Here is a 14,840-nt window from a genome sequence, read left to right on the forward strand (position 1 = left end):
TTTTTTTTTTTTGGGGGGGGGGGGGGGGGGGGGGGTTTTGTGTGTGTGTGTGTGTGTGTGTGTGTGTGTGTGTGTGTGTTGTTTGATGTGTTGACATACTGCAAATCAATTTCCCATTGGGGACAATAAAGTTACCACTGAGCACTGAGACTGATCATCTGGGGAGACTCCTGAAGGTCTTCACTAATGACTCCCACCTAAATGGAGACTGAGAGGGTCTTTCTGATCAAGCAATGCAAGGCCTGCATATTTACCCAGGAATCATTTGAGGATCTGAAGGTTTCTTGTTCTGAATAATCTGAAAGAATAGAAATAATTATTTTTTTAATGACAAAAGAAACAAGGAGAAAGACTGTGATCCTCATTTTCAACTCATGACATTGTGGAAGGACAAAAAAAAAATCAACTTGACGGGGAAATGATTAAAAAAAAATACAAAAACAAACATATTCTGATTTGCTCAGGGTTAATATCCCGAAGAAGCAGACAAGATGTCCAAAGCTTTCCTGACTTCACTTTATCTAAACTGCTTTTTGCAAGGTTTGAAATTATTTGTTTAATTTTCTTTAAATGATTCTAGAAGCTTTATTTCCCAAAGTAACTGTTTTTTTTATCATTAATTGTTCATAAATTGATAAAACAAATCTGACTTCACCAAGCATTTTAAAAGGAAGATACATCCATCCATTATTGAGTTGTAGGTTCTTAATCATACTTTTGTCCCTGAATATTTAAATTATTCCACGTTAAACTGGAATCTGGTTTCTTCATTCATTTTCACCTTGTTTGAGTGAATATTCTGAAATATCTTGATAAGCTCATAATTTAGCAGTGCTCTAGTGTAATGTTCAGATGAACAGAATTGCATCATTAGTGTACAGTGAGAGCATTTTCAGTCTGTTACTAGACAGATTTGTGAACTGTTACAAAGATTTGCTGTTAGTCTGAGAAGCAGTGGTGATGGTGAACAGATGTTTTGTCAGCTGTTTTTGATAAATTGTTACTGAGCTGACAGCACAGCAACCTCTCATCTCTGTGTTTAAGTCTCTGTACCTCACTAACAAAGACTGTTGATTAGTTAATTGATTTGACTGTTTACTGATGTTTTGATGTAAATCGATTCTGTTTTATTGTGAAAGGGCCTTAAATCTAGCCTGGAAGAAACAAAATATTACTTTACCAGGAAAACAACCAGCATCATCCTGAATCGACTTCAGTCCCACTCCAGGTGAGCAACTTTAAGGTCCACATTGAAGCAGTCCTAACCCGGTCCCAGCTCCTCATCAGATGCTGCTTCACCTCAAAGTCAACTCTTCCATTACCAGCCAATTTTCACTGCCTGGTGATGGAAGAGGTTACACACATAATGAAAGTAATGGCTGCTATAGGTAAATCAGTGTGAGAGGAAACACCCTATATGAAAGTGTTTGTGTTTTAAATGTTTGGGTCTGTCAGACTGGAAATGAGCTGCTATATTAATAAAGTTTAGGCTGTTTGAAGGCAAAGAAAAACTGTCTTAAAATCCAACTGTGTGAGAGAACAGACTGATCAATATCACAGCTTTATGATTAGGACACTGAAGAACTTGATGGCTTATATTTGATGATTTCATTAAATTAATGAAATTTCATTAAATTATCAGCTGAATTTTATCATCTGAGACTCTCAACTATAAGATTATTCAATGAAGGATCCAAACTGCCACAGAAACAAGTAAAAGTGAACAAAGACAAACGAACATGAAAATGATTAAAATCAGTTTGTATGCAGTTATATTTGATTTCATACTGACTTGTAGTATTAACGCGCTGATGTGTAATGACGCTGTTTAAACAGCAGGCGGCACTGTGTAACACATGACGTAATCCTTTGGCATCAGGTGACTTACCCGGAAGAGAGAGACGAGACTTCACGGGAACAACAGCGATCAAAACACGATCCTGCAGCTGGATTTTAATTTGAAATATCAGCGCGAAGGAAGGTAAGAAAACATGAGCTAACAGGCAGAGAGGAAGATGGAGGCCGGTAGGAAGCAGCTCAGTGTGTCATCTACAGGGAAGCCGTGCGAGCATCTATGGCAGCAGGAAAGAGGGCCAAAGACACACAGCTATTAGCAGGCGTTAAATCAGATAAAAAATGAATGGAGTCTGGTACAAAGCTCACAGCGCTAAGTTGAAATAAATCAGAACAAAGACGCAGAGCTACATGCTAGCACAGTTTGGATTAGAGAAAAATGAATAGTCTGGTGCAGAAACCACAGCTCTCTGTTAAAGTAAATTAGTGCACGGAGCTACATGTTGGCATACTTTGAATTGGATCGGGGGTGGGGGAACTCCAGTCCTCGAGGGCCGGTGTCCTTCAGGTTTTATGTGTCATTGATCCAAGAGAGCTGATTTAAATGGCTAAACTACCTCCTCTTTATTTCTTGAAGTTCTCCAGAGTTGTGGTAATGAACTAATCATTTATTTCAGGTGTGTTGACCCAGGGTAATATCTAAAACCTAAATGACACTGGCTCTTGAGGCTGGAGTTCTCCACACCTGGATTAGATGAAAAGTGAATTGACTAAGGTGGGAACCGTGGCTCAGGGGGTTGGGAAGCATATCTGTAACCGGAAGGTTGCCGGTTCGATTCCCGGGCTCTCTGTCCTGGTCGTTGTGTCCTTGGGCAAGACACTTTACCCTACCGCCTACTGGTGTTGGCCAGAGGGGCCGATGGCGCGATATGGCAGCCTGGCTTCTGTCAGTCTGCCCCAGGGCAGCTGTGGCTACAACCGTAGCTTGCCTCCACCAGTGTGTGAATGCGAGAGTGAATGAATAGTGGCATTGTGTGCCTTTGGGTGCCTTGAAAAGCGCTATATAAATCCAATCCATTATTATTATTATTATTAACTGAACATTAAAACCTGCAGTCTCCAGTGACAAACTGTTTCTTAGATTTAAATCAGATGGAATTGAAATTGACAGGGGCAGAGATTGTTTATCTCAGCACTGATGGAGTAGTTATTTCATTGATCCTAACATTGATTGTTGATTTGCTCTTTTGGATGATGTAATGACCTCTGACCTGTTACTGGATATAAGAGCACTGATGAATGTTGATCTTGTTTTGATTTTTAATCTGTTTCTTCCGCAGTATGGAGGATGATGAACTTCCGTCAGAGGATGGGATGGGTGGGTGTGGCTTTCTACTTGCTGCTCAGCGTCATGGCGGCGTACTACATCTTTGAGGTCCACAGCTTTAGTTTGGAACGTGTGCAGAGAGCAGGTACCAGCCCATCGGCTCCACCTCCTGCTATCACTGTCCATGGATCACTACTTCCTGTGTGGATGTGGGCATTGATCTTCCTGCTGCCATACTTGCAGCTCTTTCTCTTCTTGTTCTCGTGCACAAGGGCGGACCCCCGCGCTGTTGGATACTGTGTGCTTCCTGTCTGTATCGCCCTTCTGTACAGCCGCCGCCATGCCGCCAAATTGGCCAATCACAGGGCAGCAGGATCGCTCATTGACACGTAGGGGACGACCAATCAGAGAGCCTCCCACGTGATGAGGGGTGGGATGACAGCAGGACTAGTTTGTGATGTCATTTCCTGTGTGCCTTTTAAACACTCCTACAAGTTTTGCCCTGATTGCGGCCTGACAGGAAGTTCTGCCGCTCTCAGTACAGACTCACAGCACCCTGTGAAAAAAGCCCCTCCCACCAGTGGCAACCAGTCTTTTTCCCCTCTGTTTTTTTTTTTTTTTTTTTTTTTACTGTTGTGACATCAGTAATGTGTTGTGATTTGTTGCTTGGCTGTGAGTCACTTTATTTGCATTAGTTATTTGTTTACTGACAATGCAGTGATGTTGCCATGGTTACCTGATACATTATTTAGGTTAAGGTTAACTGAAAACCTCACAGCCAATCGGTGAGCAGGATTCCTCCGAAATGTGGTACTTTTCTCTATTTAATGAGTCACATGAAACACTGTTTACCTTGACATCTTTATTGTGTCGTCAATTTAAAAAAAGAAAAATCAATGTGAAAGTGTTCTCAGGTGTTTCAGGTTCGTGATCTTTTTGAGGGAGGATGCACTTCACAGTTCTCTTCTTCCTCAGCTTTCTCGTCCTCTTCACTGCTGTCTTCTTCGTCCTCATCTGTGACAGGTGAAACAGACAGGTGATGATTCTACATTGAACCTGGAGCATCAGACACCTGCAGTAACCAGCATCCTGCCAATTCACCAATCAAAGCGCTCAATCCACCAACAATAGTTCTTCAGTGACAATATCACAGTTAGTGATTCTGATTGTTTGATCAGGTGAGACAGGTGCTACAGGTGTTTAGCACTGACATTCATCAGTGCTCATATTTATTTATTTATTTTAAATGAAACCTTTATGAAGTGAAAACAAACATTGACAAAAGGACACAGGCAGAGGTCAGTGCTCAGGTGTGCACTGGTACGATTATGTTTTAAACATTGTTTTTTTGTATTTTTTTTTCTTCTGAGAATAAAACAAACCAGCTGTACGTAGAACCGTGTTTGTGTCATTAATCATCAGCACAAACTCCGGATCAGATTGTGGATGTTCAGGATGAGGTTGTTGTCTAAGCACCACTGTCTGAAGTGTTGGCTCTCCTTTGTAGTGCTAACCAAAATAAGCCAGTGTGAGCTCAGGTTCAATGTTTGTCTCTGAAAATGGCGAGATGCTTCAATTTTTGGAAGTGTCTCGCAGGGCAATTTTTTCCGTGTTAAGGTTGTGCAATTTGCAGTAAACAATGTGCTCAGAATTGTGTGACTTGTTTAAATACTCTTCTGTTGAAAGTGAAAGGCTTACAAATACATATGCACAAGTCCAAAGATCCTACTGTTCACAACTTTCAATCACAATCTGACTATGAGCATCTTTAATACATACAGCAGATTTTTAACAGAAAGAAGACTTTGCGCTCCGCAGACATCAGTAAATCTGACCCTAAATGTTCCTCCTCCTTTAAAACTCCAGCCTCTGTAATGAAGGATATTTTAACAGTCTGTTCAACAACAGGGTTAGAACACGTTATGAACTAAGATGTGTTTTGTAGTCCTTCTCCAGCACATTGTAGTTTCAACATGGCAAACATCTTACGTCATATCGTTAATGAGAGATGAGTGTAAAGCCATTCCAATTGTATGAAGTTACCAATTCTCAGGGGTCTCTCTTCTCTTTTCTTATCTTAAGTCCTTAGCAATTCTCCTATTTAACCTTCCCTTTATATTGGTAGGCAAAGAGATTTGGAATAGGAGGTATGAGGTACTCAAAATCTCTTGAAGTTCTCCAGAGGGCTGGTAATGAAATAATCATGTGATTCAGGTGTGTTAACCCAGGGTGATGTCGAAAACCTGCAGGGAGTGTTAGGAAGGTTATTTTTAAAATGTATTCCACTACACATTACAGAATACATGGCCGAAAATTAGGGCTGGGTATCGTCACAGATTTCTAGAATTGATTCGATTCCGATTCACAAGGTCTTGAATTGAATCGATCCACGATTTGATTTGAATTGGGGAAATTTTGCATCAGACAATCAGAAATATTATAATTCTTATCACGTATCAGTACATTTCCATATTTTTATATCTATAAAAAGAAAGCTGACACTTGTGAGACTTTATCAAAGGTGTAAGCATCACAGCAGATGCCTTTGTGTCAAAGTAACTGAGGATAAAACACAGAAAAACATGAAGGCGATTTTCCTTGCCTGGGATTTTATAGCAGATGACCTTAACTATTCTGCAGTAGATCAAAAATGAAAGAATACCATTAATTAACCTATGAACATTACCTGATACTGCTGAAGTGAAGCAGAGCAAAGTTACAGAGGTTTTATTAGAGACACAGCTAAGCGTATTGCAATTTTGCATAATTTTTACAAAGTTCAGTAGCCTATTGAACACAGAAATTGGTATTTCTTGTCGGAAGTATGTAAAAGGAAAGAAAACAGCAGCCGACAGTGCATGTTTACATCTTTGTGCAGAATCTGTTTACCTGCCCTCATTTACTGTTTTAGCTGTTTGGTGGTTGTTGAAATTTTGTGAGGTTTAAACTGAGAGTCTGGCGTTTCGGGCAAAATTAATGTATATTTAAAAATCGATTCAGGATTTTAATGAATCGATATCACGTTATCCAAGCTACAATCGATTTTAATCGAGAAAGCAATGATCAAAACCCACCCCTACCCAAAATGTATTTTGTAACATAATCTGTTAAATTACTCAATGACAGTAATGTATTCTGAATACTTTGGAATACTTAATATATTGTCATGGGTTTTACAGCTACATGAATGTAGTATTGCTGTGTTACATTACTATTACTGAAGGCTACTTGCTATAGCAATACCAACTAGATTTTTAAATCTTAATATAAAATGAGTAACAGTATGGTGGACATCAGGTAAGGCTGCACTTTTTTGCAGTGATCTTGTATAGAAAACTATTTCTGTATCATTAATATGTTTTCTTTTTGTCTGTTAATAATCATGTGGAATTGCAAATGAATATTTGTAGCTAGCAGGTTGTTAAAGCTATCCATCAAGTCTAAAAAAAGCATGTTAATATGTGGAGATCCTGAAGGCTGCTCCAAAAATGATCAGATTATATTTTAAATATTTATTCAAGTCTCTTCCAAACTCCAGCTGTTTATTTTAAGTTTGAATATTTACTAAAATAAAAATAAAAGCGTTCTAACATCTCACTTGTTTGTTTTTATTCAGGCATACATGTGTACTATGTTTATTCAGGGAGATTAAGCTTGTGTTTTAGTCATGTAGTGTGGTTAACTGTATGAAGCTTATTAGACATTGTGAAACAGATGATATTTAAAAGCAAATTTTGCAAAGTGCTTAAGATAATTAAAAAAAAAAAAAATTCTTAAAGAAATCTACTACATTGTGTGCAATTTTTTTTTATGTCATGTGTAATTTCCATTGCAAATATTACTCAAACTTAAATTAAGAGGGAATGGCAGTAAAAACTCCAGAGCAGTGATGCCATCATGTACATTGCCATACAATGCCATAGAACAATCACGCTGCGTTCTTGGGAAGTTTGGGCTTCCTTGTGAGTCCGGACTCGCGTACCTGAGTACAGTGGTCCCTTGCTATAACTCTGTTCACTTTTCGCGGCCTCGCTGTTTTGAGGCTTTTTTTTGTATGCAATTTTGCATGTTTTTTTTTTTGGGGGGGGGGGGGTTAACAGCGCATTGTGTTTGTCGAGGAAACATTTTGCAAAGTCACCTGCGTAGCACCCAAAAGGCAGGGGAAGAAACCACTGCACAAAAAGTTGGACTTCTAAAGGAAGGTAGAAGTTGCCGTATTTTTTGGACCATGAGGCGCACCCTCTCCACTGAATTATAAGGCTTATTAAGCGAAACAAAACCGTCAGATAAGTATCTTGATGCATGCTCAATAATCCAGGTAGACGTCAGATAAGTACTTTACTCAACTCATTCTTCTTGCTTCCACTGCCTCCACTTCCATACATTGATTCATTAATGGTGAATTCTCTCGCAGGTGCTCTATTCCCATGTTCTGGACCTGAAAACAGGGCTTGGTCTTTGGTTTCATTCTGTAATACTGGACTTATTTTTCTACGAAGCTTTGAACTTTGAGAGTGTTTAAACAAGAGAGAAAAGTGTGAAAATGTTCACAAAGTGTGTAGTGAGGGGTTTAAAAGCCTTGAGACATGTTGACTGTAGCCATAGCAACTGTGCAAATACTTCCGTGCTACCTCTCCCAAAATGGCAAAAAGAAAGGCAGAAAACAGGAGCTTTCTGAACAGGTGGGAGACAGAATATCTGTTTACTAGGGGTGCAACGATATTCGTATCGATATTGAACCGTTCGATACAGTGCTTTCGGTTCGGTACGCATATGTATCGAACAATACAACATTTGTAATTTATTTTATCAACTTTCCTTCTGACAATGCTGTCTGTGTTGAGCGCTCAGTGAATCTGCGTTCGACTACTCCGCCTAGGCTGCACTGTCGAGCGCAGATCCACTGAGCGCTCAACACAGACAGCATAGTCAGAAGGAAGAGCGCAGGGCAAGCTAGCGAGACAGAAGTTAAGCTCTCCTTGCAACATGGACCTCCCCCACCCTCATTCAGATCTGGCGTTTGGAATTATTTTGGTTTTCATGTGACGTATGACCCTGAAGGTAAGCGAGTCATGGACTAAAGTAAAACAGTATGTTGGATGTGCCATGCAATGCTCAATTACATGGGTGGGAACTAGTGTGTTAGCGCAGTTAGCTCGTTAATGTGTTGGCTGTCTAGCCCCATGCACGGGGCGATCGGCGGTAGCTCATTAACGGAGATTTGCCGTGTTGTGGCGTTAAGGTCATTTCAACGAGATTAACCTGAAAGCACTAGTGGGAACACAACGAATATGACTGCACATTTACATCCTAGTGCAAAGACAAAAACAGCAAGCATGCTACTAACTTTAGCCGAGTCATTTAGACAGCTGTTAGCACATGATTCTCCTTATGCTGCTGAGAATATAGCCCAGAAGAAGCGGATAGTATAGCTTTTATTTTGGAAAGAGACATTTCTCTGTAATAAACTCTCTTTTCCAAAGATGAGTGATTCCTCAATCAGATACAGGGCTCGCAATATCTCTAGCCCGACGTCCCGGTGCTAGAGATTTTTTTCAGTCGGGCTACCAAAATCTATCTCTGCCCTGCCCGTCGGCCTATTGTAGGAAGGAAAAATATATGTCAATGCTTTTGCATTCTTTCAGAAATGTAGCTGGGTAATTATGTCATTGGCATCGGTGAGCCACTGTCAATATGTGACATTGAAATCGCGTTTGAATTTGCGCTTGTTTTTTTGCTTTCACTTTGCAATCGTGCGAACTGTGTATAGAGAGCGACAGCACTGATCTGTGAGTGATGATAATTTGTGCACCAATTCCTCTGACATCGTCTTATTAATCGTTAGCTTACTATGCAAACATGACAAGTGAAATCTCCCGCAGCAAGCTTAAACATGTGAGAGGTTGATCGCGCAGAGAATCTCTGAGCTTATGTGAGTGCGTGTGTAAAAGCAGCAGGATATATATTTTAGTTCTGCTGAGCCAAATAAGACAGGTCAGAAAAGCTTACCACAAAACGGAGAAGTTATGACAAATCAGACTATAAGGCAAAAAGAAAGTGCAGCTTTATGGTTTCATGGACAAAAGAATTTCTGTGGCTGCAATATGACGAGCTAAATAACCAGGGCTGCACATAAGTGGTCCGCAGGTGCGCATTCGCTGTCAAAATAAAAAACACGCAAAAAGGGTTAGGGTTAAATTTAAAAACTGTACTTTTGAGTTAAAATATATATTTATAATTTTAATAAATGACAAATTAAAAAGGCATGAAAAAAATTTTTGTATCGAAAAAATATCGAACCGTGACACCAAAGTATCGAACCGAACCGTGAATTTTGTGTATCGTTGCACCCCTACTGTTTACCTATGTGAAAGACTGACCTATTTGTCTTGTATGTGGAGCTAATGTGGCTATAACCAAGGAGTACATTAGACGACACTATGAAACGACACACCAAGACAAGAACCTGGACAATGTCCAGGTTCTTGAACCTGGACATGATTCAAAGGCGTCGGAAAACAGAAGAGATGAAAAGAAGTTTTGTTTGAAAACAGACTATGTTCAAAAAAGCCATATCACAAAGTGAGGCTGCTGTAAAGGCTAGTTTTATTGTGGTAGCAGAGATCGCAAAATCAGCCCGGCCCTTCAATGAGGGAGAGTTTGTGAAAAGGCGAATGATCAAAGTTTGTGACCTTGTGTGCCCAGAGAAAAAAGCAAACAGTCCATAAGTCCATTATGAGTCCATAAGAAAAGATTCATTCTTATATCTGGAGGAAGATTTTTTTTCAATAAATATTAATGTTAGCCCACGACTTTGTTCCAGTTTTGAATTTTGGCCCACTGTGTATTTGAGTTTGACACCCCTGCCTTAAGACATCTATAATAATTGTAAAAAATGAAGTTGGCTACTTCACGGATTTCACCTGTCTCAGGTTATTTTTAGAATGTAACTTTCGCGAAATACGAGGGACCACTGTATCGAGAAACGGCCTAACAGTCTGCAGTGAACTAACCACACCTAACACCAGCTAACAATGTTAGCTCGGTGGAGAGTATCCTTCATTAATAGTAATAAAAATCACACAGCAATAGTACATACTGAAGTTTCGCACATTACATTCTTCTTATGAAGTGGTGTCGGAAATGCATTCCTGCCTGTGGACTGCTGGCTCTGGGTCCATTATGTAAATGACGCCACCAGCATTAACAGGACCCTTACATTACAGCCTCTAATTACGTGTTTTGTTTGGGTTTCCAGCAATTAGAATCAGAGAAACTGCATTAATCCCAGATAGAAATTGAGTAAAAAAATTTAAAAAAAAAAACAAAAACACTACTCGAACATGGCCCGCTCTCAGCCAAGCAATATATGACTACATTATGGGTAGAACTTTGTGCATATTGAAAGAATGTCTCATCCTAGGAGGTCTGTAACATTCTAGGGTGTTCACCCCCACATATAGGAGCATGAGAGAGGTCGTAGCTTGTCTTATTGTTTTACGGTAGGATTAACGTAGCTATGTCAGTTTTAGTTTAAGTGCCTTCTTTACATATGGATGAACTGTTGGATTTTCCAGACCAGCAGGTTAAGGGAAGTCGTTTATGGGACCCCCCCCCACACACACACGTACACCTCCACATTCCAATGTAAGGAACAAATGCTTACTGAAGTATAAATAAAGACCGGGGCAGTTTCTCAGTGCGAGTCTCAGTTCTGGAGGCTGCCCTTGCTAGCAAGAAGTTCTGTGTGTTTCTCTTCTCTGAGTCTTTACTGAAGAAGTGTTTTAGAGTATATTTCTTGACAATGTGTAAAAACAAATGGATTTACGCAGGTATTTTAGTTCTGCTGAGCCAAAAAAGACAGGTCAGGATGAAGAAGGGACAGGCAAAGAAAGGCCTACCACAAAGCGGAAAAGTTACGACAAATCAGACTACGAGGCAAAAAGAAAGCGCAGTTTTTTGGTTTCATGGACAAAAGAATTTCTGTGGCTGGAATATGACAAGGTGAATAACATGATGTTCTGCCGGGTGTGTTGGGACCAGTAATTTTAGGAAAGACCCCATCAGAACCCATGAGAAATTTCTGCATCACAAGAAATGCATTGGTGCTCAGTCTGCAGCATCTTTCCCAGAACAAACACCCATTGCAAAAAACATGCTAAAAATAAACCAAGCACAACAAGAAGTCCTGAAAAAGCTGTTTAGAACTGCGTACTATGTGGTAAAGAGTGAACTACCATTGGCAAAATTTAGCAGTCTTTGCAAACTTCAAATAGCAAATGGCCTAGATCTTGGTTCCACAATGACCATGCTTGCAGAGAGTTTATTGGAGCAGTAGCACAAACTTCAAGAGACTAGAATAAAAAGGAAATTCAAGAAAGCAGGTTCTTATCCATTCTTGCAGATGGCAGTACAGACACTGGTATAATAGAACAGGAGTTGGTTCATGTCAGGTATGTGAGAGATAATAGTGACATAGCTACATACATGATCAAATTTCAGCCAGTCAAGAGTACAAATGCTGCAGGTATTTTAGAGGCTATTGAGAAGCAGTGAACACCATGGGTATCACAGAAGACACGTGGAAAAAGAAAATAGTGTGTGCAAATGTTGATGGTGCTGCAGTGATGATGGGTGAGAAAACAGGAGTAGCTGGGAGACTGAAACAGAGGATACCCCACATCATAACAATCCACTGTGTGGCACACAAACTAGAGCTAGCTGTGCTGGGTAGCGTGAAAAGCTGTGACTGTCTGGTAAAATTTGAAGTTACACTGAAAACCATCTTAAAGGTGTACTACTATTCCCCAAAGAAGCGAAGAGAGCTGACAGAAATAAGTGAACTGCTAAATGAGAAGCTGCCACATTTCAATGGCCTGAAGAGCACACAGTGGGTTCCAAGCTGGCTGAGATGCCTGAAGGCTGTGGAAAAAAAATTACACTCCCACTGTTGTTCATATGGAGAACATGGCAGAAGGAAGTGATGTCAAAGCCGAGGATGCAGCCAAGGCTAAGGGGGTGGTGCAGAAAATGAAGACTGAGAAATTTGTTTCTGCATTCTGCATTCCTGCATTTCATGTTGGACTACAGTACCATCTTATCCAAGTGCTGTACTGATTTTCAGCATGAAAACCTAACACCCCCCCCCCCCCAAAAAAAACAAAAAAAAACAAAAAACAAAAACCTAAACATTACACCTAAACAAATCAGTTAGTTGAGAGCACCACATCACGCTTACTCAGCCTGAAAACAAAACCAGGAGAATATCAGAAACCCTTGGACACAAAGTTCACAGCGAACCAGGATGGTAGCATTTGCTACTGTGGAACTCAGCTAACAAAAAGTCAGCGACCTACTAGAAGAGGTGAGGGCACAGACAGAGACACCTTTGGTGCAGAGATTCAGAAGATTATTGACAACACAGTCAAGTACATGGACAACAGATTTAAAAATCTGCATGGAAAAACCTCTCTCTAGTTTCAAGGTTTTTGACCCTCCCACTCTTCCCTACCCTAGAAAAGAGTTGGCGAATTATGGGGATGAAGAGGTGGATTATCTTGTCACACATTTTGCCTGTTTGCTAGATGCAGAATAGAAAGAGAAAATTCCACAAGAGCAGATGGATCTAAAAATGTGGCTTGCAGAACACCGGGGTAGCAAAGTATATTGCTTGTACAGAGATCTCCTCTCTGAGAATCCAGAACACCTCTCTCATATCTTGTTGCTGTTGAAATTAATGCTGACACTTAGTCCATCAACAGCCATCTGTGAGAGAGGACTTTCTTGCATGAACCGAGTGAAGAAAACACATCTCTACACCCTGAAACACTGAATGACTGCATGCAAGTCTCCATTAATGGGGAAACAGTTGAATCTTTTTGCCCTGACAAGTCGATTCATGTCTGGATGCTTTCTGGAAAAGGTTCAAGACACCTGGATCATCAAGGAAAGGAAAAAAGAAGAAAAAAAAGACAAATGAATTCTGAAGTCTTAATCCAGCTCAAGATGCTATAGATTCCTGACAGTAACACGTTCGGTCCACTGGTAAAACGTAGTTCTATTAACCTGTGCTCGATTGCTCTGGAACAGGTGTTGTGTCAAAAAGTGATCGCCTGCCAAAAACTGATTTCTAATGTTTCCATGTGTTTTTATGTCTTTTTAATTATTTACCAACATACGTAAAGATGACTTCGGTGAACATGGTTTACAAAGGGGTTATATATAAAATTTAAAAATGACCTGTTTTTCAACTATCTTTATAACTCTGTTATTGTACTTACATTATAACCAATCCGGTCCTTTTTGTCCACTTAAAATATATTTACAGAATGATTGTAATATTTGTTGCAATTTCTGCTTTCTTCTTGGCCAGTTTACTCTCACAAAAGACATTTTTAATGTCAACGAGACATTCTTTTAACTGCATAAATAAAATATATACAAAAGTCACTGCCAAAAACTGATTGCAGCTTTAGCAGTTTAAATACGAGCAATCAGTTTTTGGCACAACACCGGAACCAGATGTAAGTCCCAAAAAAACTGAATTTTGGAACTAAAATTGAATTTTAGAAATGAAACTGAATGGTGAGAAGTGAAACTGAAATTATTTGAAAGCTACATTTTTAAAGGATAAAATACAGTTTCAAAGCAAATGAATTCATTTTCTAAATATAAAATTCAATTTCAATTTAGTGACAATCATTTTCAAACCAATATATTAAATTTCAAATTAGGCTAATTCAAATTTAGTTTTAAAAAGCATTTATTCAAGTTACAATTCAGATTCAATCTGAGCAATTCAAATTCGAATTTAACTTATTCAAATTCAGTTTCTGGTGGCACAAAGTTCTACCCACCACTACTACATGCTCACCCAACTAAGCTAAACTTACGCCCGACCACATTAATCACCAAAATTGGGGAAGGAGAGGGGATAGCCTAACATATGAAACAGGAAATGACCGCCGTGTATTCCATTTATTCCAACAAAGCAACTGTATTCTGATTACCACCTATTTAAACTGCAACGGAATACAGTTACTCATATTTTGTATGTTAAATATGTAACCCCGGTACATGTATTTCATTACTCCCGCTTCACGGGGAATTGAAGCCTGGAGTTCCCCACCCCTGCTCTAAGTACTCACGGCATCACTCCGAGTCAGGCTCAGTGCCTTTGATACCCTCTGCTAGATTTGTTTAGCAGGTAATAAAACAGAGGCCTAGAAGCTCGTTCAGCACATCTAGCTATCTTTCTGTTACGCCTGTTCACAGGTAGTTTTTTGTAGCTCACCTTGTGCGCATACTTTTTCACGCTCAACAAGCTCGCTGAGCAGCTGCGACACGTTCTGGTTCAGCTCGGAGATTCCGCGTATCAAAGAGCTAAGGTCTGTTTCTACCTGCACGCTGACCGTCTGCCTCTGCCCATCTCTGAGTCTCAGCTCTGTCCGCAGCGACGCCATCTTCCTCGATGACGTCATCGCGGACATCTACTACTTTCAGGTTCGCTTTATGATTTATTTATCAAAAAATCCTCGTCATGTGGAACTCTGATCTACACACCGGAACTGAGTAATAGTTTACAATAACGGGCTTTAAAGTTTCAGGGGTCAAACTTTGCTGATGAGTCATGTTTGGAATGAAAGCTGCGCTTTAATCAGTTGTAGGAGGACATTCGTTAAACACGTGAACGCGACACAGCGCTTAGCTTATTTTTTAT

The 14,840-nt window shown here is 39.9% G+C and overlaps 2 protein-coding genes and 2 long non-coding RNA genes across 7 annotated transcripts in view; 2 read left to right on the forward strand and 2 right to left on the reverse strand.

The window, feature by feature from the left end:
* Positions 1-44: 44 nt before the first annotated feature.
* Positions 45-2,019, reverse strand: LOC308397539. Its single transcript, XR_013971802.1, has 3 exons — positions 1,889-2,019; positions 1,181-1,339; positions 45-298 (listed from the first exon to the last, which is right to left on the reverse strand). It is a non-coding gene; the product is annotated as an uncharacterized lncRNA (long non-coding RNA).
* Positions 1,336-3,578, forward strand: tmem251 (transmembrane protein 251). Its single transcript, XM_080883488.1, has 2 exons — positions 1,336-1,981; positions 3,135-3,578. The coding sequence occupies exon 2, from the start codon at positions 3,143-3,145 to the stop codon at positions 3,512-3,514; it is 372 nt and encodes a 123-aa protein (XP_080739614.1). The 5' UTR covers positions 1,336-1,981; positions 3,135-3,142; the 3' UTR covers positions 3,515-3,578.
* A 149-nt stretch (positions 3,579-3,727) lies between these two features.
* On the reverse strand, positions 3,728-14,556 carry LOC308397538. Its single transcript, XR_013971801.1, has 2 exons — positions 14,415-14,556; positions 3,728-4,135 (listed from the first exon to the last, which is right to left on the reverse strand). It is a non-coding gene; the product is annotated as an uncharacterized lncRNA (long non-coding RNA).
* ubr7 (ubiquitin protein ligase E3 component n-recognin 7) overlaps positions 14,506-14,840 on the forward strand; it is a 30,559-nt gene continuing 30,224 nt past the window's right edge. For 2 of the 4 annotated variants that reach the window (XM_080883475.1, XM_080883476.1), the window contains exon 1: positions 14,506-14,623. The gene's annotated coding sequence lies outside the window, so the exon portion shown is untranslated. The remainder of the gene's footprint in view (positions 14,624-14,840) is intronic. The other 2 variants (XM_080883474.1, XM_080883477.1) reach the window with 2 other exon arrangements.

This window comes from Rhamphochromis sp. 'chilingali' (assembly GCF_963969265.1).
Source record: "Rhamphochromis sp. 'chilingali' genome assembly, chromosome: 5".
NCBI classification, from domain to species: Eukaryota; Metazoa; Chordata; class Actinopteri; order Cichliformes; family Cichlidae; genus Rhamphochromis; species Rhamphochromis sp. 'chilingali'.